This window comes from Drosophila mauritiana, chromosome 2L, assembly GCF_004382145.1.
Source record: "Drosophila mauritiana strain mau12 chromosome 2L, ASM438214v1, whole genome shotgun sequence".
Taxonomy (NCBI): Eukaryota; Metazoa; Arthropoda; class Insecta; order Diptera; family Drosophilidae; genus Drosophila; species Drosophila mauritiana.
In genome coordinates this window covers 23616037-23643772 of record NC_046667.1, presented here as the reverse complement: position 1 = coordinate 23643772, position 27736 = coordinate 23616037, and the positions used below count along the sequence as shown (strand labels likewise).

General features: G+C 43.7%; 1 protein-coding gene across 3 annotated transcripts in view; it reads right to left on the bottom strand.

The window, feature by feature from the left end:
• LOC117150634 (lachesin) overlaps positions 1–27736 on the bottom strand; it is a 291978-nt gene that overhangs the window by 133009 nt on the left and 131233 nt on the right. For 2 of the 3 annotated variants that reach the window (XM_033317607.1, XM_033317606.1), the window contains 2 exons: positions 25498–25617; positions 25272–25445 (listed from right to left, as the gene is read on the bottom strand). In XM_033317607.1, the coding sequence (XP_033173498.1) occupies positions 25272–25445; positions 25498–25617 (294 nt within the window). Of the gene's footprint in view, positions 1–25151; positions 25216–25271; positions 25446–25497; positions 25618–27736 lie in introns of those variants that run through there. The other variant, XM_033317608.1, reaches the window with a different exon arrangement.

Sequence of the window (27736 nt, the reverse complement as noted above, 5' to 3'; positions counted from 1 at the left end):
AAGAAGTAACTAATCCGCCAGTCAGACAGACAATGCTTTATAACTAAAATCGTTTCAACTTGGTAACTGAAAGCCCAGGTTTTTTGTATTAAATAAAGACAGTGGGTAGCCCGCTTTACAAAAAGTGTGACCGCTACGAGAAGTAAACAGAAACGAACCAACTACAATAAAAATAAAAATAAATAAAAAACAATAATGGAACAACCACATCAACTAGTGCAACTAATCTCCGAGAATCATCTGAACCAGGCTCTTGGTCAGATTCGACAAATACCAACATTTACCGGTACAACACTAGAACTGAGCTCGTTCATAAGAAGAATCGAGTTCATACTAAAACTCTACCCAACAACTGACGTCCCGTCAGTCACAGGTTCTCTTCAGTGCGATTGAAGCGCAAATCGAAGGTGACGCCCAAAGAGTATCCCAGCTCAGCGCAGCTAACAAATGGTCGGAATTGAAGCCCTAATCGCGGAGTTCAAGACCCAAACATAGTTCGAAGAACTTTTAAGACGACTATTTAACACACAATTCAATGGATCAGTTCGTAAGTTCATACAAGAACCAGAAGCAAAATGTTTTATTATAACAAATAAGCTAGCCCTAGAAAATAACGAACTAAATAATCATATTTATATAAACGCAATGAACAATACAGTAAAAGATGTAATTACTAAACAAATCCCAGACAGACTCTACATGCAATTAGCTAAGTTTGACATAACAACAGTTAGTAAATTAAAGCAAATTGTCCAGCAAGAAGGTTGTTATGATGATATATGGTCCGATCGCCCAAAATTCCAAAACACTCAAAATACCCTAAATAAAAATTACTTTAGTCCAAAATACAACAACGCTTCATCAAAATAGAAGTCAAAACTATAACCAAGCATCAACTAGCCAAAATAAAAACCAATATAACAACAGAAATAATAACAGCTATGACCAATCTTATAACCACCTATATAAAGAATTTAGACAAAAACTCGGCCAGGCACAGGCACAAAATCCTGTAAACTATCAACAAAGACCAGTTTCTTCAACTGCTCCGAATCAGGCAATAAAAAGACAAAGAGCTAGCATGTCTGAAATTTTTCATCTACATGCCTCGGACGAAGAAGAAGACACAATTCCTTCATAAATATTGTTTTAAACAATATACAGCTCCGATGTATCATAGACACTGGGTCTACAATAAACACCATAAGAGCAAACATTTTTAATTCTGTAATTAAAAGTACTAATTTACAATTTCACACCATCAACGGTGCAATAATTTTTAAAGAAGGTATAATTTTCAAGCCCAGTAAGCTTTGCCCCACTAAACAAGCTTTTTATATTCATAATTTTTCAGAAAAATATGATATGATATTGGGTACAGAATTCTTACAAGACGCAAAAGCCCAAATAAAATTTTGTGAAGCAAGCGTAAAGTTAAACAATAACAACTTTCTAATGAAGTACACACCAGAACGAGAAGGTAGCCAAGAAGAAAATATTGACTGCCTGAGTTGTCTAGAACCGTAATTTTTCACGAATGATGACGCCACAAGTTACGCAATAGGAAACGAACTAAACGAATCAAATGAATTTAGGCTTGACCATCTAAATAAGGAAGAATCAAATGCCCTTACTAAAATTCTTCACGAGTTTAGGGACATAAAATACAGAGAAGGCGAAAAATTGACCTTCACAAGTACTGTAAACCATGTCTTGAAAACTAAACATGAAGACCCAATCTATAGAAAACCTTATAAATACCCACAAGCCTACGACAATGAAGTCGAATTACAAATCAAAGAAATGATTCAACAAGGCATCGTTCGGAAATCGAACTCACCTTATTGTTGGCCCATCTGGATAGTACTCTAGGTGCTGTATTATCAGAGGATCATAAACCTGTTTGCTACGCTAGCCGTACTCTCAATGAACATGAACTTAACTATTCGGCAATAGAAAAAGAAGTCTTAGCTATTGTCTGGGCCACTTAATACTTCAGGTCCTATATTTTTGGTCGAAAATTTCAGATCCTTAGTGATCATAAACCTTTAGTTTGGCTCGATAATATCAAAGAACCAAATATAAAACTCTAAAGATGGAAAATAAGACTAAACGAATTTGATTACCAGATAAAATATGTACCAGGAAAAGAAAACCATGTCGCCGACGCATTTTCACGTGTAAAAGTAGAAAACTTCTACGGCGAATATCCCACTTCTGCTGCTACCATACATAGTAATGATCAACAGGACTCCACAACTAATCAGCTGTCAATCGCAGCAAATCCACATATGCTGCTAAGATCGGCAGCTAAAAAGATACGGAGCAATCCGATCAATCAGCTGTGGATGGACCCCACCCTGTGATTGCTAAAAATTCCGAATTGTCTGAACTGGTTTCTCAACCAGTGATTCCACATGTCTCGATTAGTTTACCACCACAAGGGAACATTGAGTCCGGACTACCGGCACAAGTTGGCGCTTCAGAAATACAATCTGCAGGGCCAAAACCCCTCGCGGTGGTTCCACTAAAGAAACAAATTTTCGTTTCTCGGCTTTCCCCTGATCAAACATCATCTGATGTATTGTCTTATATACAAACAAAAGCCGATAATATAAAAGTGGAAAAATTTAACTTCTCATACGCAAGGGACATATCATCTTTCAAGATAACTGTCCCAAACGAGCTCTTTTCGTCCATATGTTCGGGTGATTTTTGGCCGGATAGTATGGTGGTAAAAGCGTTCGAAGCTAAGATCAAAAATAAGAAAAAGGGGCCCGTGGGAATTAAACTTCCCTCACGTGGCCAGACCACTGCACCATCCGCCTCTTCATCTTCTTCCTCTTCAAAAAACTAACAACAAATCTTACTATCTCCTATCAAAATGTTAAAGGCTTGCGTAGCAAATTAAGCAAATTGTATTGTGATAGTCTTTCATTTGCATCCCATATAATAGTGCTCACAGAGACTTGGTTAAAGCCGGAGATACTTAACTCCGAAGTCTTCCCAGGTATGTACACTATATATAGGTTTGACCGTCCCTCCAGACGGGGAGGTGGAGTCTTAATTGCGGTTAGATCTACCCTCGCGTCGGATGAGTTACTTTTGGACGATTCCCGTAACTCGGAATTCTTATGTGTAAAGCTGTATTTTTCCGACAGATCAGTTTATATTACGTGCTCGTATATTCCGCCATCTTCTGAATTCTCAGAATATCAGAATCATCTGTCCGCTATCCAGTCCATCTTGAATAAACTTTCTGACAGGGACCAATTGGTAGTTCTAGGTGATTTTAATATACCTGGCACAATGTGGTCCCCAGAAAAACAATCGAATATCCTTCTCCCTTTAGCACAACATGACGTTATTGACGGCTTGCTCGACTTATCGCTGTCGCAAGTTAATTATATTCCAAATTCTCTTGGTCGACTTTTGGATCTATGTTTTGTAACAAGTCCTGAAAGTGTGTTTCTGTCCAGGGTAGTTCCTCTTACTCAACTTGAAGATCCATATCATCATACTTTCGAGGTGCCAATCGACATAGGTACGGTATTAAAAGTACATTCAGAGAAGTCAACAAAGCGAGTTCCCTGTTTTCGCAAGGCAAATTTTCGGAGGCTAAACAATTTTATAGCTGGCTTTAATTGGTCCGATCTTTACTCCTGCAACATAATGGCGGATACGATTAATATGTTTTATACCGCAATTAAATCATTTTTTGACTCATGAGTTCCGATGTACTATCCGTCAATCTCTAAACCTCCTTGGTTTAATAAGGAGTTGACACACCTAAGAAATGTAAAGTTCACACTCTATATAAAATTTAAAAAATTAAAAAAAATTTAAAAATAAAAGTCCATCCTTTGTAAATATTTAAGCGCTCGGTTAATGCTCAGTGTGCTTAATGTGTTTAATGCTCAGTGCTACAAAAATTATTTACACCGTTGTAAGTTCCAGTTTGCACAGGATGCGAAACAGTTTTATAATTTCGTTAGCACTAAGCGAAAAACTAGTTCTTACCCTTCCTCGCTATTTTTTGAAAACATTACGGTTACATCGGATGAGGCCATAGCCGATCTATTCGCCAAGTTTTTTCAAACAACATATTCAACTTTACCTCATTCCGAACAGCCATACTCTTATGCGGTATCTAAGTCGAATCTAATATACTGCCCCACTATAAACGAAAGCTCACTGCTTAGCGATCTTCAGCGTGTTAAACCAGTCTATTCGCCAGGTTCCGATGGAATCCCTGGCTGTGTGCTCAGATTCTGTGCGGAAGCATTGTGCAAGCCTCTACTGAAACTGTTTACCTTATCTCTAGAATCTTCACAATTCCCTCATATATGGAAGGAGTCCTTTGTGATTCCTCTTCACAAAAAAGCTAGCAAACTGGATGCAAGCAATTACAGAGGAATCTCTAAATTGTCGGCTATCCCAAAACTTTTCGAAAATGTTATCACTCCTCATTTGCAGCACCTTTGTAGATCAATCATATCACCGTGTCAACACCGTTTTATGAAACGCAGATCTACAACCACTAACCTCATGGAGCTAACTTCTTTCGTAATACAGGGTTTCAAAAATAATCTTCAAACAGATGTCATCTACACTGATTTTAGTAAAGCATTTGACTCTGTAAATCCTTCTTCTTATAAGAAAACTTGATCTTATAGGTTTCCCTGTTGATCTTCTAAATTGGATTTCAAGCTATCTGAATGGCAACCGACAAATAGAATTTATTAAGGGTAATTCTGATGACATTAAATAATAAAATATTTTCATAAGACAATAGTAAATATTACGTATAAAGAAATGACACCCGATAACGCAAACAATGGATAAAAGAGTATATATGCACAAAAGAAACTGTAGTATATTTTAGTGATGAACAAGACTTCACAGTATTTTAAAATGCTTATTTAGAAATAGTCAGTCCGAATAATTTAACAAAAGTTATGAGATCTACAAAAAAATTAATAAATATTATGACATATGCACAATTCAAGGAAATCATACTTAAAAGTCATAAAGAGCTCTTGCACCCAGGAATAGAAAAAACAATCGGCATTTTCAAAGAAAAATTGTATCACCCTGATCATCAAAAATTAATTCAAAATATTATAAACGAATGCAAAATATGCAACATTTCAAAAACAGAACATAGAAACACCAAATTAGCATTTGAAATAACTCCGGAAACATTTAACCCAAGAGAAAAATACGTAATGGACTTTTACATGATAGATTAAAAATTCGCCTCTTTAATAGAAATTAATAGCAGAGATTGGCTTGAAGCCAAGCGAGCTATACTTTTAGTGTTTACCAATATGGGTAAACCAGTTCAAATCAAGGCAGATAAAGATTCAGCATTTATGTAGGCAGCTTTACAGCTTTGGTTACAATCAGAAGACGGAAAAATTGACATAACTACCAGTAAAAATGGAATTTCTGACGTTGAGAGGTTTCATAAAACAATAAATGAGAAACTAAGGATAATTCACACAGAAAATAACCCAGAAACTAAGTTAACCAAATTCGAAACCATACTTTATATATACAATCAGAAAATAAAGCATAACACAACTGGAAGAACTCCAGCCGATATTTTTATGTATGAAGGTACACCTGCATACGATACCCAGAAGAATAAAATAGACATACTTAAGTTAAATGAATCACGAAACTAACTCGAAGTAGATACTAGATATAGACAAGCACCATTAGTAAAAACTAAGACAACAAACCCATTTAAAAAAAAACAGGAGAAATTACACAAATAGACGATAACACTATGAAGAAAAGAACCGAGGAAGAAACATTACCGAAATCTACCCGATATGCCCAAGGACAAAGCCTTGAAGTAAACCCAATTAAAGCCAAAAAAGGCTACCTAATATTTAATAATGGATCAATAAGCTTACCGAGTATCATTACTTATCTGTCAATATAACAAAAACTGAACAAACTTATAATAACTTAATAAAACAATCAGAAGAACATGAAATTCTACCCCAAGTTCAATATTTAGTAGAAAAATTAAAAAGAGAAATGAATGGCATGAGAATAGCAAAACGCAGCAAACGCGGCTTAGCTTATTTTATGGGTACAATGTATAAATACCTTTTTGGAACATTATATCAAGCAGATAAAGAAGAATTAGAATTAAAAATTTACAATCTGTCCGAAAATAGCGTCCAGGCTAATGAACTCAACGAAGTCATAAAAACAGTAAATAAAGGCATAAAATTAACCAATTCATTAAATGCGAAAAATAAAGGGGATCAAAGATTAAATATCTTATTATTCAACTTGCAACAGTTTACCGAATATATAGAAGATATAGAACTTGGAATGCAGTTAACAAGACTCGGCATTTTTAATCCTAAATTACTAAAACATGATTACTTATCGACTTTAAATTCCGAAAAACTTTTACATATTAAAACTTCAACTTGGTTAAAAACAGATACAAATGAAATCCTTCTAATTTCCCATATTCCAAAAGAATTAAGTAAAATCCCAATCTTTTCAATAATTCCATATCCAGACAATGATCAAAACATTTTAATAGAAAATGTACAAAATAAATTTTATGTTCAAAATAATCAAACTTACCTTACTTAGCCTTACCCTCAAAAACTTTGATAACAAATAAATGTTTAACTGGCATACTTAATCAATTCAATACAGAATGTAGATATGTAAAAACTCACAAGAAATTTGAAATCAGCTATGTCGAACCTAATATAATATTAACCTAGAACTTACCAAAAACCACGCTCAACCAAATTGCATAAATAGAGATATAATAATAGAGGGAGATAACATAATATCAAACACAATGTTAGACTACACTCAAACCGTTTATTTCAATAAGAATATAACTAAATTAGAAGCTCTTTCTTATATACAAGTTAAAGATATTTTTGAAACCCATAATAAAACAAATAACACATTTCAAATAATTACAATTACTATTATAATAATCTTAGTTGTCATAATAATGTTTCATTATATTTATTAATATAAGAAGGACCAAGTCTACATCGCCGTGAAGACGGACGTCTTAAAATTATAGAAGTTGTGTCGGCCGGTGCGTGCGGCAAACTGACATAACCACACGGTGGAGTCGTGCCATTGTTTTGCGCTGCAATCACGCGAGTTAATTGTGCGCCTGTTTCAGGTAAATAGGTAATTTATTAGCTTGAGATTGTTGCAGCGGATAAAACAGCTGATAGCGCTGCCAACTAGGCGCAACGGGTGATCTGGAGAGGGCGGCGTTGCCAGATCAACCGTGTGATCAGTGTTGTGTTGCGACAGTAGGGTGCGAAATTCAAAATTAAATTTAAAATTAAACCGTTGAAATTTAATTTAATTTAATTTTGATACTGGTTATTGGGAGCGCACAAGTCGTTAAGAAAGCGGAAAAGGCACAGAGGTCGCGGACAGACCAAATATCATCCTCTCACCGTGCTGGTGCCTAAGCAGAGGCTCTGGTGTCCGAGTCGAGGCGGTACAAACCTCCATCCGTAAAAGCCAGGGGGAAATCCGTGGCCTACGTGGGAACCCCTTTCTAAGGCTGTTGCTTCGCCTAGGTAACCTTAGGCCATTCTTTATTTGATGGACATCTCAGTGGGAGGCAGTCCCCCTGATCGCAACGACCCGTTCAGGAGGAGCTCCCGACTTTCGAGATCCCCCACCAGAGGAGTCGGTAACCCGACCAATGGTGACGGAATCTCAGTCCCGTCGGTGGCGAGGGGTGAGCACGCAGCCCCCAGCCGCCGTTGACTAGCGACTGCAGCGATGCTGTAGAGGTGGAGAACTTGGCTCCTACAGCATCTACGACCGCGACAAGTCAGAAGACGATGGACCACATCGCCGTGCCATCGCAAAAGACGGAAGGGAAGTCCCCAGCTGGTTCCCCTCATCGGTCTTCGGACCTGAACACGGCTTTCCAGAACGAGGACCTGAGGGGCATTCTCACCAGGATGAATGGCAAGATCAACATCCTGCTATCCGCTTTCGAGACCCAACGTCACGTGACACGAGAGACAAAGGGCATAGCTTCCGAACTCTCAGCCCTTAACAACAGGGCGATAGAGCTGTACGAAGGTACTACTAGCGAGCACCGCTTGAAGAGCAGTGCTACCCAGACGGAGGTACAAAAGCCTACCAAAAAGGCTCCTCAAAATGCGCAGGTACCCAAGGTGCAAGTGCCTAAAGTCCAGGCGCCCAAGCCGAGCAACCCTACGTTGGGTGGCAACGGTGAGGAAAAGGCGCCATCCAGACCTAACGAGTCCAATCCAGGCAGCTACGCATCTGTCGCCAAGAATGCTAGCACGGGTGCAGAGTGGACCAAGGTGAAGCCTACGCTCCTGCGTAAAAAACCTGAGGCAATCAACGTTAAAAAGACAGGAGAGGCTTCGTACGAAGAGATGCTTCGGAAGCTAAGATCGGACCCGAGCCTTAGCGAACTGGGCAGTCACGTACGAAAAATCCGGAGAACGCAGAAAGGTGAGCTGTTGCTTGAGGTAGAGGGGAAAGCTTCGGAAAGCGTTCCCAAGTTTAAGAGCGCCCTGGAAGCGGCGCTTAATGACTTGGCCTCTATGCGCACGGGAGCGCAAATAATAGCACTATCTTGCAGTGGATTGGAGGAGGCTACGACAGCAGATGAGCTCCACAGCTGCATGGTCGCCCAATTCCAGGGTCTGCAGATAAATCCTGAGGATATCAGGGGCCTTCGCAGAATGCGGGATGGCACGCAGATAGCCTCAGTGCTGCTAAACGCGAACGTGGCGATACCAGTCCTTAAACAGGGCACCTTAATCGTTGGATGGTCAAGATGTCGCTTCACCCAGGACGTCCGACCCACGAGATGCTACAGGTGTCTGGGCTATGGTCATCGATCAGCAACCTGCAAGGACACCGACAGGGCAGACTGCTGTCTTAGATGCGGTGAGCGTGGGCACAAGGCAAAGGGGTGCGTTGCAGCACCAAAATGCCTGATCTGCAGCAGCGAGGTGGACAGAAACCACCCGACGGGTAGCTTTGCGTGCCCGACCTACAGAGCGACCTTAAAAGAAGCCAAGAGCCACCTTAATGCACGCCCATATTAGCGTAGTACAGCTCAATGTCAATCATTGCGCTGCAGCTCAGAGCCTCCTGGCCCAGACTGCGGTTGAGCGCAATGTAGACATCATGCTCCTAAGCGAACCCTACGTCTCTGGTAGTGGACAATCATCCATGATCCTTGACGAGACAGGTAAAGCAGCTATCAAATGCTGCAGCTCTCTCCACGTCCAGGAACTGGCTGCTTTACCTATGCGGGGTATCGCTTATGCGAAGTTAAAACACGTGCACATGTACAACTGCTACGCTCCGCCGAGTGACACCCCTGATCAGTTCGAGGAGTTTCTGCAGGCGCTCGTGGACCATGCGAGAGGGCGAAGCCCGAAGGTCATTGCCGGCGACTTTAATGCCTGGGCAGTGGACCATTCCACAGCAGAACATTCAACACCAGAGGCCGAACTGTGATTGACGCCATGGGAATGCTGGACCTTATACTGCTGAACGACGGACGGAAGACGACGTTTAACAACGATAGGGGTACGTCCTTTATTGACGTTACCTTTGTCAGCAGAGGGCTAGTGGACAAAAACAACTGGATGGTCCATGACGTCATGACGCTGAGCGACCACGCCCTGATCTTCTTCAGTCTCTCCCCGGAGGGCATGCCCAGGAGACGGCAGAGTAGAACAGCCGGGAAAGCATGGGACACCAGGAAGATCGATGAGGCCATGCTGGCCTATCAGATCATTTCCATGGAAATCCCAAATGGGGACGCAGAGAGTATGGCGGCAGGCCTTATGAATATGCTGGGAAGAATCTGCGACGCAACCATGCCAAGGAAAAATAAGGCACAGCGCAAACCACCCGTATACTGGTGGAGTGCCTCCCTAAGCCAAGTGCGGTCTGATTGCCTCAGGGCTAGGAGAACGGCGCAACGAGCCAGAGGCAGTACCCACCACGCGGAACTCTTGGAGGCTTTCAGAAGGAAACGCCTAGAGTTCAAGCACGGCATAGCGGCTGCCAAAGCGCGGTCGTTTAAGGAGCTGCAGGATGGCGTAGACAGCGATATCTGGGGCCTCGCCTACAAGCTTGTTACCAACAAGAGGAGAGCGGCAACCCCATCTGACCCGGGGGTCCTGGCTAAAATAGTAGGGGAGCTATTTTCAAAGCAGACCACACTATGGAGGCCAACAGAGGCAGCCCCTGCCCCAGATTTCCCGTGCGTCACAGAACGTGAAGTCGTCGAGGTAGCCAAGCGCATTAAACCCAACAAAGCTCCTGGACTAGATGGTATTCCTTGAGCTGCTATAAAAGCAGTGGCGCTGGGTAGACCTGAAATCTTCAGGGCCACCTTCCAGCAATGTCTTCTGGACGGAATCTTACCAACAAGGTGGAAAAGCCAGAAGCTAGTCCTGTTGCCGAAAGGCAAGGGACCAGCACATGCTGCAAACAGCCACCGCCCTCTATACCTACTGGAGATAGTAGGAAAACTGTTCGAACGTATCCTGTATACAAGAATAGAGGCAATCACCGAGAGCGTCAGCGGCATGGGGATCCCGGAGTACCTAAGGATAGTCGTTGGCAGCTACTTTAGGGACCGGGTCCTATGGTACGATACGGAAGATAGCCCAAAAAGATACCGAGTTTCGGCAGGTGTTCCCCAAGGATCGGTACTTGGACCAATCCTAAGGAACATTATGTACGATGGGATCTTGGGCATCAACAGACCCGTAGGAGTAGAGCTGCACTGTTTTGCTGACGATGTGGCAATCACAGCTGTCTCAAAAACAATTGCAGGGTTGGAAGACAAATGCAACTCTACGATCGGTGCTGCCATCCTCTGGCTCGAGAAAGCCGGGCTAGCAATAGCGGCTCACAAGACCGAAGCAGTCCTACTAAGCAGCAGGAAAATGGTGGAGAACACGCTGGTCTCCGTCAATGGTACACAGGTGACCTCTCAAGAGTCCCTAAAGTACCTGGGGGTAATGATAGATAATGTTATGATAGATCGTTCAAGGATCACGCGAGCTACGCCAGCAAGAAGGCAGCAGTCACAGCCTCTTCATTGGCTAGGCTTATGCCCAACGTCGGAAGCCCAAGACACCCGGCCAGGAAACTGCTGGTGTCAGTAGCAAAGGCTTCGCTGCTATACGCTGCACCAATCTGGAGCAATGCCACTTGCAGGGGCTCATACCTGAAAGGAGCTCGTTCGGTGCTACGGTCAATGGCCCTCAGGCTCATTAGAGGATTCAGGACCATATCCGAAGACGCGGCGCTAGCGCTGCCAGGCCTGCCGCCAATTGATCTGGAGATCAAGGCTCTCAGCCTAATGCAGAGTGGCGCTTCCAGGCAAGAGGCACACGAGTGGCTAATAGGTGAATGGCAGAGCAGAAGGCAAACGTCGCGACGGGGGAGGTGGACTTATCAGCTCATCCCACCACGCGGAACCCAGTTCTGAGCGTCACGGTGTCGATTCCGAATTCACGAGTGACCCTGTAAATTGGCAATTAATCAGATCAGCTGCATCAGATAAGACAGCTGACAGCATTGCCAACCCTTCGCGGTGTATGAGCTGGTAAGTCTGGCGTAGCCAGATCAGCGGTGCGATCATCATTCGGCCGCGCGCTCTTTGGTCGCGAAATTCGAATTCAAATTCAAGTTGAATTAATTAATTTGAACTAAAATTTTGAAATCTAAATCAAGAACTGCAACTAGTTATAATTCCCACGGAGCGCTTGTGACCAACAAGCCATAGTCCCCCCTATTATATCAGTTGGACAGAACAGGGGGGCAGTGCCCCCGACCCCAACGTCCCGTTCAGGAGGAGTGGTAGGCTATAGAGGTCCCCCATAAGAGGAGTCGGAACCCCAATCCAGGGAGCGGGTGGTGAACAAGCAGTCCCCCCGCCGCCGAAAACTAGCGACTGCAGTGCAGCTGTGGATGTGGAGACTCTGGCCCCTACCAAATGTGCAGGTCCCCAAAACGGACAACCATACATCTGCCGCGAAATCCACCGGTAAGGCGGTCCCCACGAGGGCTGACTCCAAACCGGAAAGTTATGCGTCGGTCGCCAAGGACGCTAACAAGGACGAAGAATGGGCTAAGGTAAAGCCCAAGCGCCTGCGCAAAAAACCTGAGGCGCTAATCCTGAAGAAAACAGGTGAGGCTACGTACGCGGATATGCTTCGGAAGTTGAAAGCAGAACCGAAAATTCGGCAAGCACGTGCGTAAAATAAGGAGAACGCAACAGAGAGAACTACTTCTGGAATAAGTATAATAATAATAAATAATTCTGGTCACGTTGCCGCATAACCCAAGACATTCGCCGAATAAGATGCTTCAGATGCCTCGAATTCGACCACCGGGCTCCCAATTGCAAGTCAGTCGATCGCTCTGACTGCTGCCTACGGTGCGGCGAGCATGGGCATACGGCAAAGGGCTGCGTAGCCCCACCAAGATGCCTGATCTGCAGCAGTGACATGGACAAGAACCATGCGACGGGTGGTTTTGCATGCCCCACCTAAAAAGCTAACACCAAAGGAGCTAATAGCCGTCAAAATGATGCCAGAAGAAATTAACATCATTCAGCTCAACGTCAACCATTGCGCAGCTGCACAGAACCTCCTGACTCAAACAGCAAAGGAGCGCAATGCGGACGGCAATGCTTCTAAGTGAACCATACCTTCCTGGTGTGGGCAACTCAGGAGTGCTACTAGATGAGACAGGCAAGGCGGCCATTAAATGTACATCCAGTCTACTGGTAGAGGAGTGGAAAACCGTACCAATGCGCGGCATAGCATACGCGAAAATTAGAGGAATCAACTTCTACAGCTGCTATGCTCCATCTAGCGACACTCCCAAACAATTCGAGGACATGCTCGAAAAGCTGGTCAACCATGCAAGTGGGCGCAGACCAACAGTCATCGGAGGTGACCTCAATGCCTGGGCTACAGAATGGGGCAGTCGAATCTCTAACACAAGAGGTCGAGCAGTGATCGATGCCATGAACCTGCTAGATCTCGTATTGCTAAACGACGGACTCAAACCGACGTTTAATAATGACAGAGGTACGTCTTTCATTGATGTCACCTTTGTTAGCAGAGTTCTAGTGGCTAGCTCGAACTGGATGGTTCATGAGGACATAACGCTGAGCGACCACAACTTGATCACGTTCGGTGCCCGAACAATGAGGCCGATACCCAAACACTGGATGAAGACATGCTTGCATACCAGATCGAGAGCATGGAGTCTATAAATGGACACGCGGAGACCATGGTGACAGCGCTCATGGATAGGCTCAGTGCAACGTGTGATGCGGTGATGCCGAGAAAAGTGAACACGAAACGAAAGTCCCCTGTCTACTGGTGGAGTGACTCATTGCAGCTTCGGACGGAATGCCTCAAGGCGAGGAGACAAGCGCAGCGATCTAGAGTGCAACCGCACCACGCCCAGTGCATTGAGTTATATAAAGCGAAGCGAACTGAGCTTAAGAACGGCATATCAGCAGCAAAAGCGACTGCATTTAAGGACCTAATTGCTAGCGTAGACGACGACCCCTGACCTCGCCTACAAAATCGTAAGTAAAAAAAACAAATCCGCTGGTTCAGGTCTCCGCAGGACCCAGCCGCCCTGGCTAACATTCGGAACTATTTCCAAGCCAACACACGTTATGGCAACCCGCTGTTGACCCCCCCCGCCTCTGACTTCCCGTGCATCACGACATGCGAAGTCATCGAAGCAGCAAAGAGGATCAGATCTAACAAAGCTCCGGGCATTGATGGTATCCCGGGCGCGATCGTCAAAGCAGCCGCCACCTCAAGACCTGAGGTCTTCAGGGATACATTTCAACAATGTCTGCTTGACGGAGTCTTCTCCGCTGGAAAAAGTGAAGCTGGTCCTTCTGCCGAAAGGCAAGGGGCCCGTACATGCACCTCGCAGTTACCGACCGTTGTGTTTGTTGGACATTGTTGGCAAGCTCTTTGAGCGCATACTTTACGCGCGCATTGAGCTAATTACTGAAATTCCCACAGGCCTTCAGAGCCAACAGTATGGCTTCCGGAAGGGGAAAGTACGCTCGACACTCTCAAAGCCGTAACAGACGCTGCCAGGAAAGCACTCGACGGTCACCGTTGGTTAGGCGGCAGTAAGGAGTACTGTGCCATCATCACGATAGACGTCAAGAACGCATTCAATACAGCGAGATGGCCCAATATCCTCGGCGCAATGCGAAACTTGGGCATTTCGACTATATACGAGGTGTACGGATTATGAGCGGAATCACCCGGTGCTACAGCTGTCATAACAGCGGATTAACATTCTATGTGTCGATTCTAATTGAACTCAGCTGTATTCTTTCTAAAGGGCACTTGTAATTTTGCGGTCATAGCGATAAGACGTAGTTTTTAGTAGTATAAAAAAAAAAAACGAATTTAAATGGAGAAATAAACTGAAGATAAATCGTGCATATATGATTCGTATTTGCGAACCCCATTACTATGATGCCAAAGCAGTGAGGCATCACAACTATTCATTGGTGGCCCATGAGGGGAACCTTGCTCATAAGAATCATAATTAATAATTGCTAAAAGCTGTTTGGCAATTTTATCTTCGTTGTCGGCTTCATCCAGATAAATCAAAGTTCAACGTGCCTACGATTTCTATCGCGCCCGCTCTCATCACGACAGAGCAGTATACGCAAACATTCGCGCTCGCTCTCATCACGACAGAGCTAAGTCCCGTTGCCCTTCGATTCCGTTAGATTTGCCGAAATCTCTTTCAACTCAAAAACAGGACGTCAAAGAAGAACATAGATAACATACGAGCATTTGTGCACATTACATACAGTGGAGCAAAGTCAGTATAAATAATGTCAAAGTTTGATCAAAAAAAAAGGACTCGAGTGTGCGGAAAACGGAAATATATTTCGAAAAACGTTTGAATCAAATAGACGAGTATACCAAAGAATTTCATGGCAGACTACGAAGAAAGTGTGTATAAGCAACAAAATACAATCAGCCAATTCGAAGACCTAGGCATGGAAGTTTACTGTTTTGTGGCAGAAGAAAAGAAACGAATCTATCCAGTTACAGTGACGCACAACGAATCAACTAACTCCACAATAACAACACATGTTGAGGAAGTACGGATACCATTGCCAAAATTACCAGTTCCGAAATTCTCTGGCAGCTGCGCGAACTGGCCAAGTTTTCATGATGCATTTTTACGCTTGATTCACAATAATGAACGTCTGGATAAGATTCAAAGGTTCCATTTTTTAAAGGAAGCATTACCAGTAGGCCTGGACAACGACATTCGCCAAATCGCTTTAACTGAAGCAAACTATGAAGTCGCTTGGACCACACTCCTACAACGGTATAACAACCCACGCATTGTGTTCACCAGCCACATGAACATGCTCTACAACTTACCGAATCTTTCTAAAGAAAAATCTGCTGACATACGGTCTATGGTTAGTACAGTCAACATCTGCATTGCCGCTTGCAATACCGTCAAGGCGCCACTACAGGAGGATTTATTTGGCTGACTCATTATCTAACAACCAAACTAACTAAAGACACTCACACAGCATCATCTGGGCAGCAAGATTGACGTTCCTTCATACAAAGATCTGCAACAGTTTCTCAATGATCGACTTGTTACGTTAGACGCTATTGAAAGACGTAACGCGTGCAGCGGCATAACACAGTCAAATGAAACTTCAGACGGTACTAAACGCGTGCGTGTGCACAGCGCCCACACCAGGTCGGGTGCTTCCGCGTCCGCTTGCTATCATTGTGGCAATTTACACATCCTTCGAAGATGTCCGCAATTTCTTTCAATGGATTGCTACCAACGGAAAGAAGTGGCCAGCAAGGCAAAATTATGTCTAAATTGCCTGGGAAAATTGCACACACAAGCTGCCCCAGCAATAAGAATTGTCTTCATTGTGGTCAACGTCATCACACGATGTTACATTTTCCAGTAACACAGCCAACGCTGATAGCCTCCACGACATCATGCCAAAGTTCGGCAGCCAGTTCAGATGCCAAGCCGACTCTACAGTGCATGTCAACTACAACTTCACCTATGACTCATCGAAAGGTACTACTAGCAACAGCTCGGGTTGTACTCAGTAACCTACACACAGGATGTCAGGCCACGGTAAACGCGCTTCTTGACCAAGGATCAGAAGCAACTATCATTTCGGAGCATGCTGTACAGTCTCTCCAGCTCTCCCGAAGCACAACTCGCACTTCAATCACCGGAGTCGGTCAAGATTCAGGCCGACGCTGCAAATTCATCGTAAGTTGTTCGGTGCAAACAGCAACTAACCCAAATTTCTCGTTAAAGGTCGACGATGCTTATGTTTTGAACACGTTGACATCACACATGCCAAGTCAAAGTTTTCCAGCAGAAAACTGGAGTCATATCCATGGTCTCATGCTCGCAGACCCCTATTATTATAGATCCAAGCGAATCGATATAATTTTTGGAACTAAGATTGGCTTGCCAAACGAACCCATAGCGCAGAATACTCAACTCGGATGGGTTCTGTTAGGCAATGTTGGCAACACGCATATTACACGCCACATTCGTTGTAATCATGCCATAATAAACTCCGAAGAGCTGCTTAAAGTATTCTGCGAGGTAGAATCAGTTCCAGAACGCCCAAAGCTCTCCAAAGAAGATCAATGGTGCGAGTCTTTCTTTAAACAGACCCATCAACGTCAACCAGACGGCAGTTATCAAGTCCGTTTGCCATTCAAGAGGAACTTTGATCCCAGTATGACTCGCTGCCCATGGGGGCACTGGTATACTTATCAGAAGTCGCATCAAACACCACCTTTATAACAGAACTGAAATGGACTACCTGCAATCCACTTCCATAAGCATGCAATCCAGCAGCGGCCCCGTCACTCTGGCCGCGTCACTCGTTTTGTAGTTTCTGAGGGCCAATTCTCGGAATTTTTCAACTCACTCGGTGAGCGATTCATAGCGGCCGGTGACTACAATGCCAAGCATACGCACTGGGGATCACGTCTTCTGACCCCAAAGGGCAAACAACTTTACAACGCGCTCATTAAGCCGCGAAACAAGCTGGATCATGTGACTCCGGGTAGGCCTACATACTGGCCAGCAGATCCAAATAAGCTACCGGATCTCATTGACTTGGCAATAACAAGAAAGATTCCAAGAAATAATATTACGGCCGAGTCACTTGCAGAACTATCATCTGATCACTCTCCAGTTCTACTTACTCTCTGGCACCGACCACATATAACTGAGCGGCCCTACAGGCTGACAGGCAACAGGACCAACTGGGCAAGGTACGCGAAATATGTTTGTACTCACATGGAACCAACTCAAACAGTATTCACCGACGAGGATGTTGATCGCCTGGTCAAATCGATAGAGGAAACACTTGTTGCTGCAGCCAAGGCCTCTACACCTCCAGACACACACAAAATGACAAATCATAGCAAGACAAATCGTGAAATCGAACAGCTAGTACTTGAAAAACGAAGACTAAGAAGAGAATGGCAGAATCATAGATCCCCAACGGCTAAAGAACATCTAAAAATAGCAACACGTAAACTAACCAGGGCACTTAAGCTTGAGGAAGCCAACGCCCAGCATCTATATATCAAACAACTATCGCCCACCAGCAAAAGGAACCCTTTGTGGAAAGCACACAAAAGCATACAGCCACCGGCAGAAACAGTCGTTCCACTGCGAGGTCCCTCTGGAAGCTGGATACGCAGCGACGAAGATAGAGCTAATGCGTTCGCCGATCACCTTCAGAAAGTATTCCAACCAAATCCTGCTAGCAACTCATTTGTCCTCCCTGTAGTAACTAAAAGATTGGCCCCTATAAATCCAGTAACATTCAGCCAAAGTGAGATAGCATATATCATAAAAGATCTTAATCCCAAAAAATCACATGGACATGACTTGGTGGCACCAAAAATGATCATAGAACTCCCACCGTGTGCGGTTCTGACCTTATGCCATCTCTTCAACGCTATTACGAAACTTGGATACTATACCCAAAGGTGGAAAAAGGCGGTTATAGTAATGATTCCCAAGCCAGGCAAAGACAAAACGCAACCCTCATCCTACAGACCAATCAGTCTCCTAACGTGTCTCTCGAAACTGTTTGAAAAGGCATTTTTAAAACAACTAACTCCCTACTTAAGAAGGCGAAATACAATACCATCGCATCAGTTTGGCATCACAAACGAAATTCGTACCGCTTTTGAGCACCGGGAATACTGTTCAGCTATATTCTTAGATGTTGCACAAGCATTTGACCGAGTCTGGCTGGAAGGACTAATGTACAAGATAACAAAACTGCTTCCCCAGAAAACGCACAAAGTGTTCGAATCTTATCTCTTCAAAAGAGTGTTCTCAACCAGGTGTAACAGTTCGACTTCACACGACCGCGTTATCAAAGCTGGAGTCCCCCAAGGTAGTGTACTGGGCCCCATTCTTTACACCCTATTCACAGCAGACATGCCTACAAACTATCAGCTCACAACCTCTACGTTTGCTGACGATACCGCAATACTTAGCAGATCTAGATGCCCAGCAAAGGCAACAGAGCAACTTGCCTGTCATCTTAAAATAGTGGAAAGATAGTTTGCGGACTAGCGCATTAAGATAAACGAGACCAAAAGCAGACATGTAACCTTCACACTGAACAGACAAACCTGCCCACCCTGTACCCTGAACAATACATTTATCCCACAAGCAGACGTTGTAACATATCTCGACGTTCACCTAGATAGACGCCTCACCTGGCGGCGACATATAGAATCTAAGAGGACTCATATGAAGCTTAAAGCAGCCAATCTTCACTGGCTTATTAATTACAACTCTCCCCTTAGTCTGGAATACAAAGTACTCCTCTACAATACCGTGCTGAAACCCATCTGGACATACGGCTGTGAACTATGGGGAAACGCTTCAAAAACCAACATTGAAATCATACAGCGAGCTCAGTCCACGATTCTGCGAACTATCACTGGGGCACCATGGTACCTACGCAGCGAAAGCATCCATAGAGACCTCCACATAAACCTTGTCAATGAGGAAATTCAGATGAAAAAAAGTAAACATCAAGCAAAGCTCGCCGCACACGAAAATCCTCTCGCGAAGTGGCTTTCGCGAGTCTACAGTCAGAGCCGACTGAAGCGCAAAGATTCTCCAGCCCAGCAAAGAAATCCTAGGGCCGTCTCTAACTAATACAATTACTTCTCATTGTAATTAATATAAGTTATATAATAAGATTTGAATAATTATTGTTAGTCTCACAAAAAGAGAAGATCCAATAAATAACGCAATAAGTTTAAAAAAAAAAAAAAAGGTTGACGCTCGGAAAATCTCATCAGATCGCCCTGAACAGAAAGGCGCCTTCAAAGGGACCCAGACAAATGGAGTCTGCTCCACTGCAAAGGTATTGAAGAATATTTTCAACTAGGTCAAATTACGTTGGCAGAGACGAGCGAAAACTCAACCATAACCACGGATTCCTACGGTCAGCATGTTGCATCATGCGTGCTACCACATCATGCAGTTTTCAAAGAAGAAAGCCTCACCACAAAACAACGTATCGTTTTTGACGCATCGGCCCGGACCTCAAATGGCAGATCGTTAAACGTGTGTGTAGGTGTAGGTCCCACGCTGCAAAATAATCTGCCAGCCGTTCTCTTAAATTGGAGACAATATCAGTTTGTTTTCACTGCGTATATACAACGAATGTATCGCTGTATCAATGTCCACCCTGATGACACACAGTACCAGAGGATTTTATGGCGGGCGGCGGATGGAGTCATCAAACAGCATTGCTTAACTACCGTCACGTTTGGAACAGCGTCTGCACCTTATACAGCTATAAGAGTCATTCATCAAATAGCTGAAGACACACAGACAAAATATCCTATGGCATCCAACGTTCTCAAAAATGAGATATATGTCGACGACATTCTCTCAGGCGATCATTCACAAGAGGCAGGTATACGGAAAAGTTTGCAAACTATGCTAGCTTTAAAATCCTCTGGCATGGAGCTACGAAAATGGGCTAGTAATGACCAGGATCTTATGGCAACGATACCCCTCGAGCATCGATGCAAGCAGACATCCCTCAGTTGGGAAAATGCGGACACCATCAAAACACTGGGTATGTACTGGTTGCCCAAGCAAGATTGCTTCACTTATAAATTACAAGCAAATACTCCAGCCGGTATAACAAAACGGGAAATCCTATCGATCCTCTTGGATTAATCGCTCCAGTTGTAATTTCAGCAAAGATTATATTGAAAGAAATTACACTAGCGAAGCAATATCGCGAGGACGGATCGAGTACATCACTGGATTGGGATGAGCCAGTTCCCAACACCAAATGGCAACAATTTCGACAGCAACTAATGAATGTTAACACGATCAAAATACCACGCAGCGTCAAATTTATACCACAATTTAGTAGTGAGATACAACTGCACACCTTTTGCGATGGATCCTCCAGTGCTTACAGTGTATGCACGCACCAAACAGTCTGATGCTACTTTCTATACAACTCTCATCGTTGCAAAATCAAAAATTTCGCCAACCAAGCCGTTAACAATACCGCGCACTGAGCTATGCGGTGCAGTATTAGCTACCAAACTCACCAAATGGGTGCTGTAGAATAACCGATGGACCAATGCACACATATCTACCCTTTACTGGACCGATGCTACCATGGTTCTGCACTGGATTAAAGGAGACATTACCAGGTGGAAAACGTTTTAGCCAACCGAGTGTCTTACATTCTCGACCACACCTCAGCGGCTCAGTGGCACCACATAGACACGTCGGAAAACCCAGCAGATTGCGCAACCAGAGGCTTACCACCGAGCCAAATACCTGATATTTGGAGGCATGGCCCATCCTGGCTATGCAAACCCCACAATATTTGGCCAAACACGCAATCACAATTGCTCAATCCAGAAGAACGGGATCTGGAGGCCAAATCCATAAAAATTAGAGCCTTCACTACCTTGTCAGACACAAAGGATTCTATTATTGACCGATTCTCGTCGTATACAAAACTGCTACGTGTCACGGCATACATGTTACGATTCTGCCACAATGCTCATGCTCGAGCACAACGAAGTCACAGATCACTCTCTCCTGACGAACTGGATGAGGCCCTGTGCTGCATAGCTCGCCTTGCACAATCCGATACATTTCACGCCGACATCCAAGCGCTTAAAAGGAACAAGCCGTTACCAAGTAAGGATTGAAGCATGTTTGAACTCACGTCCACTTTGCCCGCTAACCGCCGACCCTGACGATTTAGAAGTGCTAACTTCAGCACATTTCTTAATTGGTGACGCACTACTGGCACCGCCACAAGGTCGGCCGAATAATAAGCCTTTGCGTGAACTATTTCTTGCACAACAACACATGACGCTTCAATTCTGGTCCCAATGGTCTCGTGATTGGTTGTCACACTTGCAAACTCGGCCTAAGTGGTGCCAAATCAAAGAGAATCTTAACATCAACGACTTAGTCATTATAAAGGATGATAATCTACCACCAGCTAAATGGACTATAGGCCGAGTCGTCGAACTGCACCCTGGATCGGACTCGCTAGTCAGAGTGGTTACATTAAAGACGAAATCTGGCATTCAAAAGAGGTCAATCACAAAGCTTTGTCCACTTCCTATTTCAACATAATTATGATCATCACACGGATCAAGAATAACAAGGAGCCTTCATGCTGCACGACGCATTGGCGGGCGGCATGTACGGATTATGAGCGGAGTCACCCGGTGCTACAGCTGTCATAACAGCGGATTAACATTCTATGTGTCCGATGCTAATTGAACTCAGCTGTATTCTTTCTAAAGGGCACTTGTAATTTTGGGGTCATAGCGATAAGACGTAGTTTTTATGTATACAAAAAAAAAAACGAATTTAAATGGAGAAATAAACTGAAGATAAATCGTGCATATATGATTCTTATTTGCTAACCCCATTACTATGATGCCAAAGCAGTGAGGCATCACTACTATTCACGAGGTGTAATTGGCAACTACTTCAGGGACCGTGTGTTATGGTACGAAACAGAAGCTGGTCCAAGAAGCCACCAAGTCTCCGCAGGTGTTCCCCAAGGGTCGGTACTAGGACCGATCTTGTGGAACATTATGTATGATGGAATACTGAGCATTAGCAAGCCCAGAGGTGTGGAGCTGCAAAGCTTCGCCGACGACGTTGCGGTAACAGCGGTCGCCAAGACAATACCGGAACTCCAGGACAAAAGTAACGAGGCAATCAGAGCTGCGCATAAGACCGAAGTAGTCCTGTTGAGCAGCAGAAAGTCCGTTGAGTGCATGCGTGTCGAAGTCAAAGGAGTCGAAATCCCCTCAGCAGAAACGCTGAAATACCTTGGGGTTCTAATAGACCGAAGGCTCTCGTTCAAGGCTCACGCAATGTATGCCAGCAAAAAAGCGGCAATGACAGCAGCAGCCTTGGCGAGAATCATGCCCAACGTGGGAGGACCCAGATTGCCGGCTAGGAGACTATTAGTGGCGGTTTCAAAAGCAACGCTGCTTTACGCTCCGCCTATCTGGAGCTGCGTTACCACCAAAAAAAACCTATAGTATCACGGACAATGACTCTCAGGCTAATCAGAGGCTTTAGAACCATATCGGACGACGCAGCGCACGCTCTGTCAGGCATTACACCCATTGACCTGGACATAAAGGGCAAATATCTAGCGAGTGAGGGGCATACCCAGTTGGAGATCAGTGAGAGAGAGATCCGAGGAGTATGGCAGACCAGGTGGCAAGAGTCGCATCGGGGACGCTGGACGTACAAACTTATCTCGGAACTAACGGAGTGGGCTGATTGCGAGCACAAAACGGTGGACTACCACATGACCCAGTTCCTCACGGACCATGGCTGTTTCCGAAGGTATCTATTTAGGTTCCGCCACGTGGATACAGCCCAGTGCCTCTACTGCACAGACGCAGTGGAAACCGCAGAGCACATCCTTCTGCACTGCAACAGGTTCGTCGAGGAGAGGGCGCAACTCGTGGCGCTCGCTGGGTCACCTCTCAGCCCGAGAGGCCTGGTTGCCGCTATGATGGCGGACCAAACCGTTTGGGACGGGGCTCACGTTATCATCGTCACCATGATGAAGCGTGTCCGTAAGGACGAGTTGGCCAATCGGAGCCAATCGGAACTTTAGATAAGGAGTACTCCCGTATTCTGGCGTGGCAAGAACTCTACGACTGTACGCTCAGTTGGTCGTAAAAGGCGCTGCAGTGCATCGCAAAAGAAGATGGAGTGCGACTTGGCACCACATCCTGCTCACCGATGAAATACTTTGACTGCCAGTCCCGGTGAGCTTGAGAGAGAGAGGAGAGAGAGCGGAGGTTTTTGTTTAGTACGTAGGCATAATCCCTCAGCTGAGGGGTATGAATCGTGCATGCCATCCAAGGACGTTTGATAGTATCTTTAGAAGATTTAATTTTCCTGCCGTATATAATAAAAAAAAAAAAAAGTAGGCCTCAACGGCAAAGACACGCTCCTCACTATTCCAACGCATGATGGCGACTAAACTGTCTCGGGAAAAAACTTTGCAGTAGCCCCACTTGAATGGGACCACTAGCGCTCCGCTATGACATCAACTAACTGAATGGCGCGCATTTTAAAAAAGGAAGTTAAGCTGCCGCACCTTGTATAAATTAAACAATTATTAAGTTAGGACAAATAATAATCATTATTCCTTATTAAGTGCATCGAATACGACTGATCACTTTTGAGTTCTATTTAAAACGAAAGTACACTTTCACATTCAGATATTTTTAGCGGCACTCCTGCCGTTATTTCTGTCAACGTTGCGCCTCGTGACTTCTCACGCCACAACGTCCAGACTGCTAACGCTGCACCTGTGGGAACCACCGTGGGTTTCCATTTACAGTAACCGCAAATTCCGCTGATTTATCATAGTAGATTCAGACCGGATACTGACTTAGCATTAAGTCCAGTATCATTGACCTTACTTATGATAACTTATATGCATATACAAGGTCATATTTATATGAATTCAATTACTGTTTTGCCTTTGCAAAGTAATAAAAAATCTGCATCCATCATCTACCCAATTTAACCCAATTTATACCTGTTATGTTAAAATATGCCAGGAAATATTCTGAAATTATAAACAACTCAGTTTGTTATATAAAACTCCTATTGATGAATTAGGTTCGTTTGAAGTACACGACAGAAAACCAATAGACGGAAAAGGATAACAAAACATCAATCCTGGAAGATTTTGGTAAGAGTTGGTAACCCCCACTGGGAAACGGATTCAAAATAATTTCACGATTTTTTAGCATGTATTAAAATAATAAATTTTATAAGTTTACGTTTAAAGTTAAAGTATATAAGTACCCAATACTCGGTCACAGCTAACAACTCTGTTAGATTATTTTAGTACGCCATAAAACCAATTTCTGAAGTGTAACCACTGTCAACAAGAGCACATACGCGAATATTTCTATTCTTATATTTTCAAATATTATCGAACTTGCCGAAATGAGTTTTTTTCATGTTTATACCCGTTACTCGTAGAATAAAAGGGTATACTAGATTCGGTGAAAAGTATGTAAAAGGCAGAAGGAAGCGTTTCCGTTTATATAAAGTATGAATATCAAGATCAATAGCCGAGTCGATCTAGCCATGTCCGTCTGTCTGTCCGACAGTCCGCCCAGATATCAGGATCTATAAAAGTTAGTTGAGATTCATCATACAGATTATAGAGACAAAGACAATTTTTTTGACCCATGTTGAAACGCCCACAAGCCGCACAAAACTGCCATGCTCTCACTTTTAATAAATGTGTTGATATTTTTTCCCACGTTTATTAGTCTTGTAAATTTCTATCGATGTACGCCCTAAAACCACAAAATGGTCAGGCCATCGAATCGGGTTCTACAGTTAAAGTTTTTTTCTTTTGAGTGGACATTGTCACAGTAACTCACAAACCTTAAATAACTTATAATATGTACAAAAAAATGTTTCTAAATGTTCCTTTCTACTTAGAAAATTTTATAGCTTCCAATATTTCTCGTGGTTCTACTCCGCACGTATCTTGGACAAATAAGTAAATAATTAGGTGCGACAGCAATCGGTAAACTTTTTCTTACCTTGCAATCGAATAAGTGATTCACTTTTACCGAGTGCATTAACGCTGGAACAACTATAAGTTCCAAAATCTGATTTAGTCAGATGTCTTATGGTAAGGTTGAGGTGCCATGTGTATATGTTAATCATTTCTTCAGAAATATTATATTTGTTTCCGTTGTGCAATTTAATATTTCCTATAAAATATACAAATTAGTTTCAGTTGATTATTTAAATGTACATTTTTACCTTCACTGCGGTACCAACCATTAAGAGGCTTGGGGAAAACTTCTACAATGCATTCCAAAGTTACTTCCTTTTCTAATGGTGCTCCAACCAATTGACTTATGGCTTTAACTGTTGGCGAAACTGAAAGAAATTAAATATACAATTCCAATGCAATCAAAAATTTAGTTTTACACAGAACTTTTTTTTAATTTTTAACCATTACCTATGACTAGAAAAATGTATATATTCATATAAAATTTTACTTTTAATTTCATTCAGTACACCAAATTGCAATATTTATACCCGTTACTCGTAGAGTAAAAGGGTATACTAGATTCGTTGTAAAGTATGTAACAGACAGAAGAAAGCGTTTCCGACCATATAAAGTCATATTAAGTCCGTCTGTCCGTATGAACGTCGAGATCTCAGGAACCGCCGATTTGCAAAAAATTTTTGCCACGCCCACTCTAAAGCCCAAAAACGACCAAATCTGTCACTTTTTTTTGAAAAACTTTTCGATATTTTTTCTTAATTGGAATTATTCTTGTTAATTTCTATCGATTTCCCAAAAAACTTTCTGTCTCGCCCACTGTAACGAGCTAAAACCTTCCACGACCCCATTTTTGAATAATTTTTTAATATTTTCTGATTTTATTCCTTAAGTATCTATCGATGTCCCAGAAAAATAAACTAGCTATATAAGATATCTCATAGTCGGGGAACTCGACTATAGCATACTCTGTTGTCTATTGATATTTAGTTTGGACTATGCTCTTAAATTATCCGGTCAAAAATGTTGCTCCTTGCAGTTAAAACCTGTAACAGGCAGAAGGAAGCGTTTCCGTCCATATAAAGTATAAACGTCCGTATAAACGCCGACATCTCAGGAACTATAGATGCTAGAGAGTTGAGACAGCGACATAGACGCAGCGCAAGTTCCAGATAAATGCTCCTCACCACATTGTGGTTGACCTTCATCAAAAGGTCGTCCAGAATTGCTCCCTTCTCCTCGATTTCTAGCACAGAGGCCTTTACTCGCTTTGCTGGCTGGGCTCTGTTAGGGGGGGAAGTCACTTCTAATGGCCTCTTGGGGAAGACATCGTGTTGGGTGGGATCCTTAGGACCTTGTTAGTTTTACCGAACATCAAGCATTCTTCTTCCATTTTGGGTGCACTTGTTGCATTGCTTGATCCGACGGCAAAGTGTGCCGCGGGTTTGGGTGGAATATATGGTTGGGCCTCCAGGTGTGCGGACTTAAACCTTTCGTCAGGTGATGGTGCCGATGCGACTCAGACGCAAACCATTCCGCCGGCATCCTTGGCTTAGACGCAGAATGGGTTTTTGCCTTTTCATTTGTAATGCTACCCGACTGGTCGAGAGCAAGTGCAGGCCACGTATCAGCCCACTTTGGGTCAAACGCGCATTGGACTAAGGCGGGTGAATGTGAAGGGCGAGTTGCGCCTGTGGAAGGTATACCTCTCCAGCTCGGTCGCCAGAGCCCCGGATTTTAAGTGTGACGCATCTGTGGAGGTGTTGGCTATTGGTCTGCTCCTTGGCTTTTTACACTCTTTTTCTGCTTCTCCTGCTCGTTTGTGGTCCTGTCTCTGAGTGTTTCCATGTTGCCCAGAATACCAGTCATCAGCACAGGAGTAGTTGCTATGACCGGTGAACCGATCGTTTGGCGATATACGTAGCTGGTAGCTTTTGTCAGTGAGTACACGCTCCGAGAAAGCGCCACATGTGCCTGGGGACTCATGAACGCGCCAGCGCTGCCAGACCGGGGTGCTTAGGACGTTTACCAGCACTGCTCTCACAGCTGACTGTGAGATCAGCTGGCTGACCAGCAACTCCGTAGGGTGGCAGCTAGTCAGTAAATCAATGCGTTTAAACCGATAAAACTCTGCGTCCGCGATCTTAAGGTTTTGAAGTATGTTCCAGCTGCAAATGTCAATATTTAAGGACGGATGACTTTTTTTGTATATTGGAGGCTGTAACAGCAATCGCATTGAAATTTTTACTGACAAGCCATTTCTCTCAAAACTAAAACCGCCTATTCCGGTGACACAAGCTGCCGATTTTATCCTCTTAAGTTGATGCTGATTTGCGAATTGGTATGTTTTGAGGTACAGTTGACATCCAGAGTCGGAAAGAGCACGGCAAAGAACGATGATTCCTGAACGGTTCCTTATTAATACGGTGTCAGTAAAGACACTAGAAAAACAAGATGCATAACGCCATACGATTTTTTTGCACACTATTT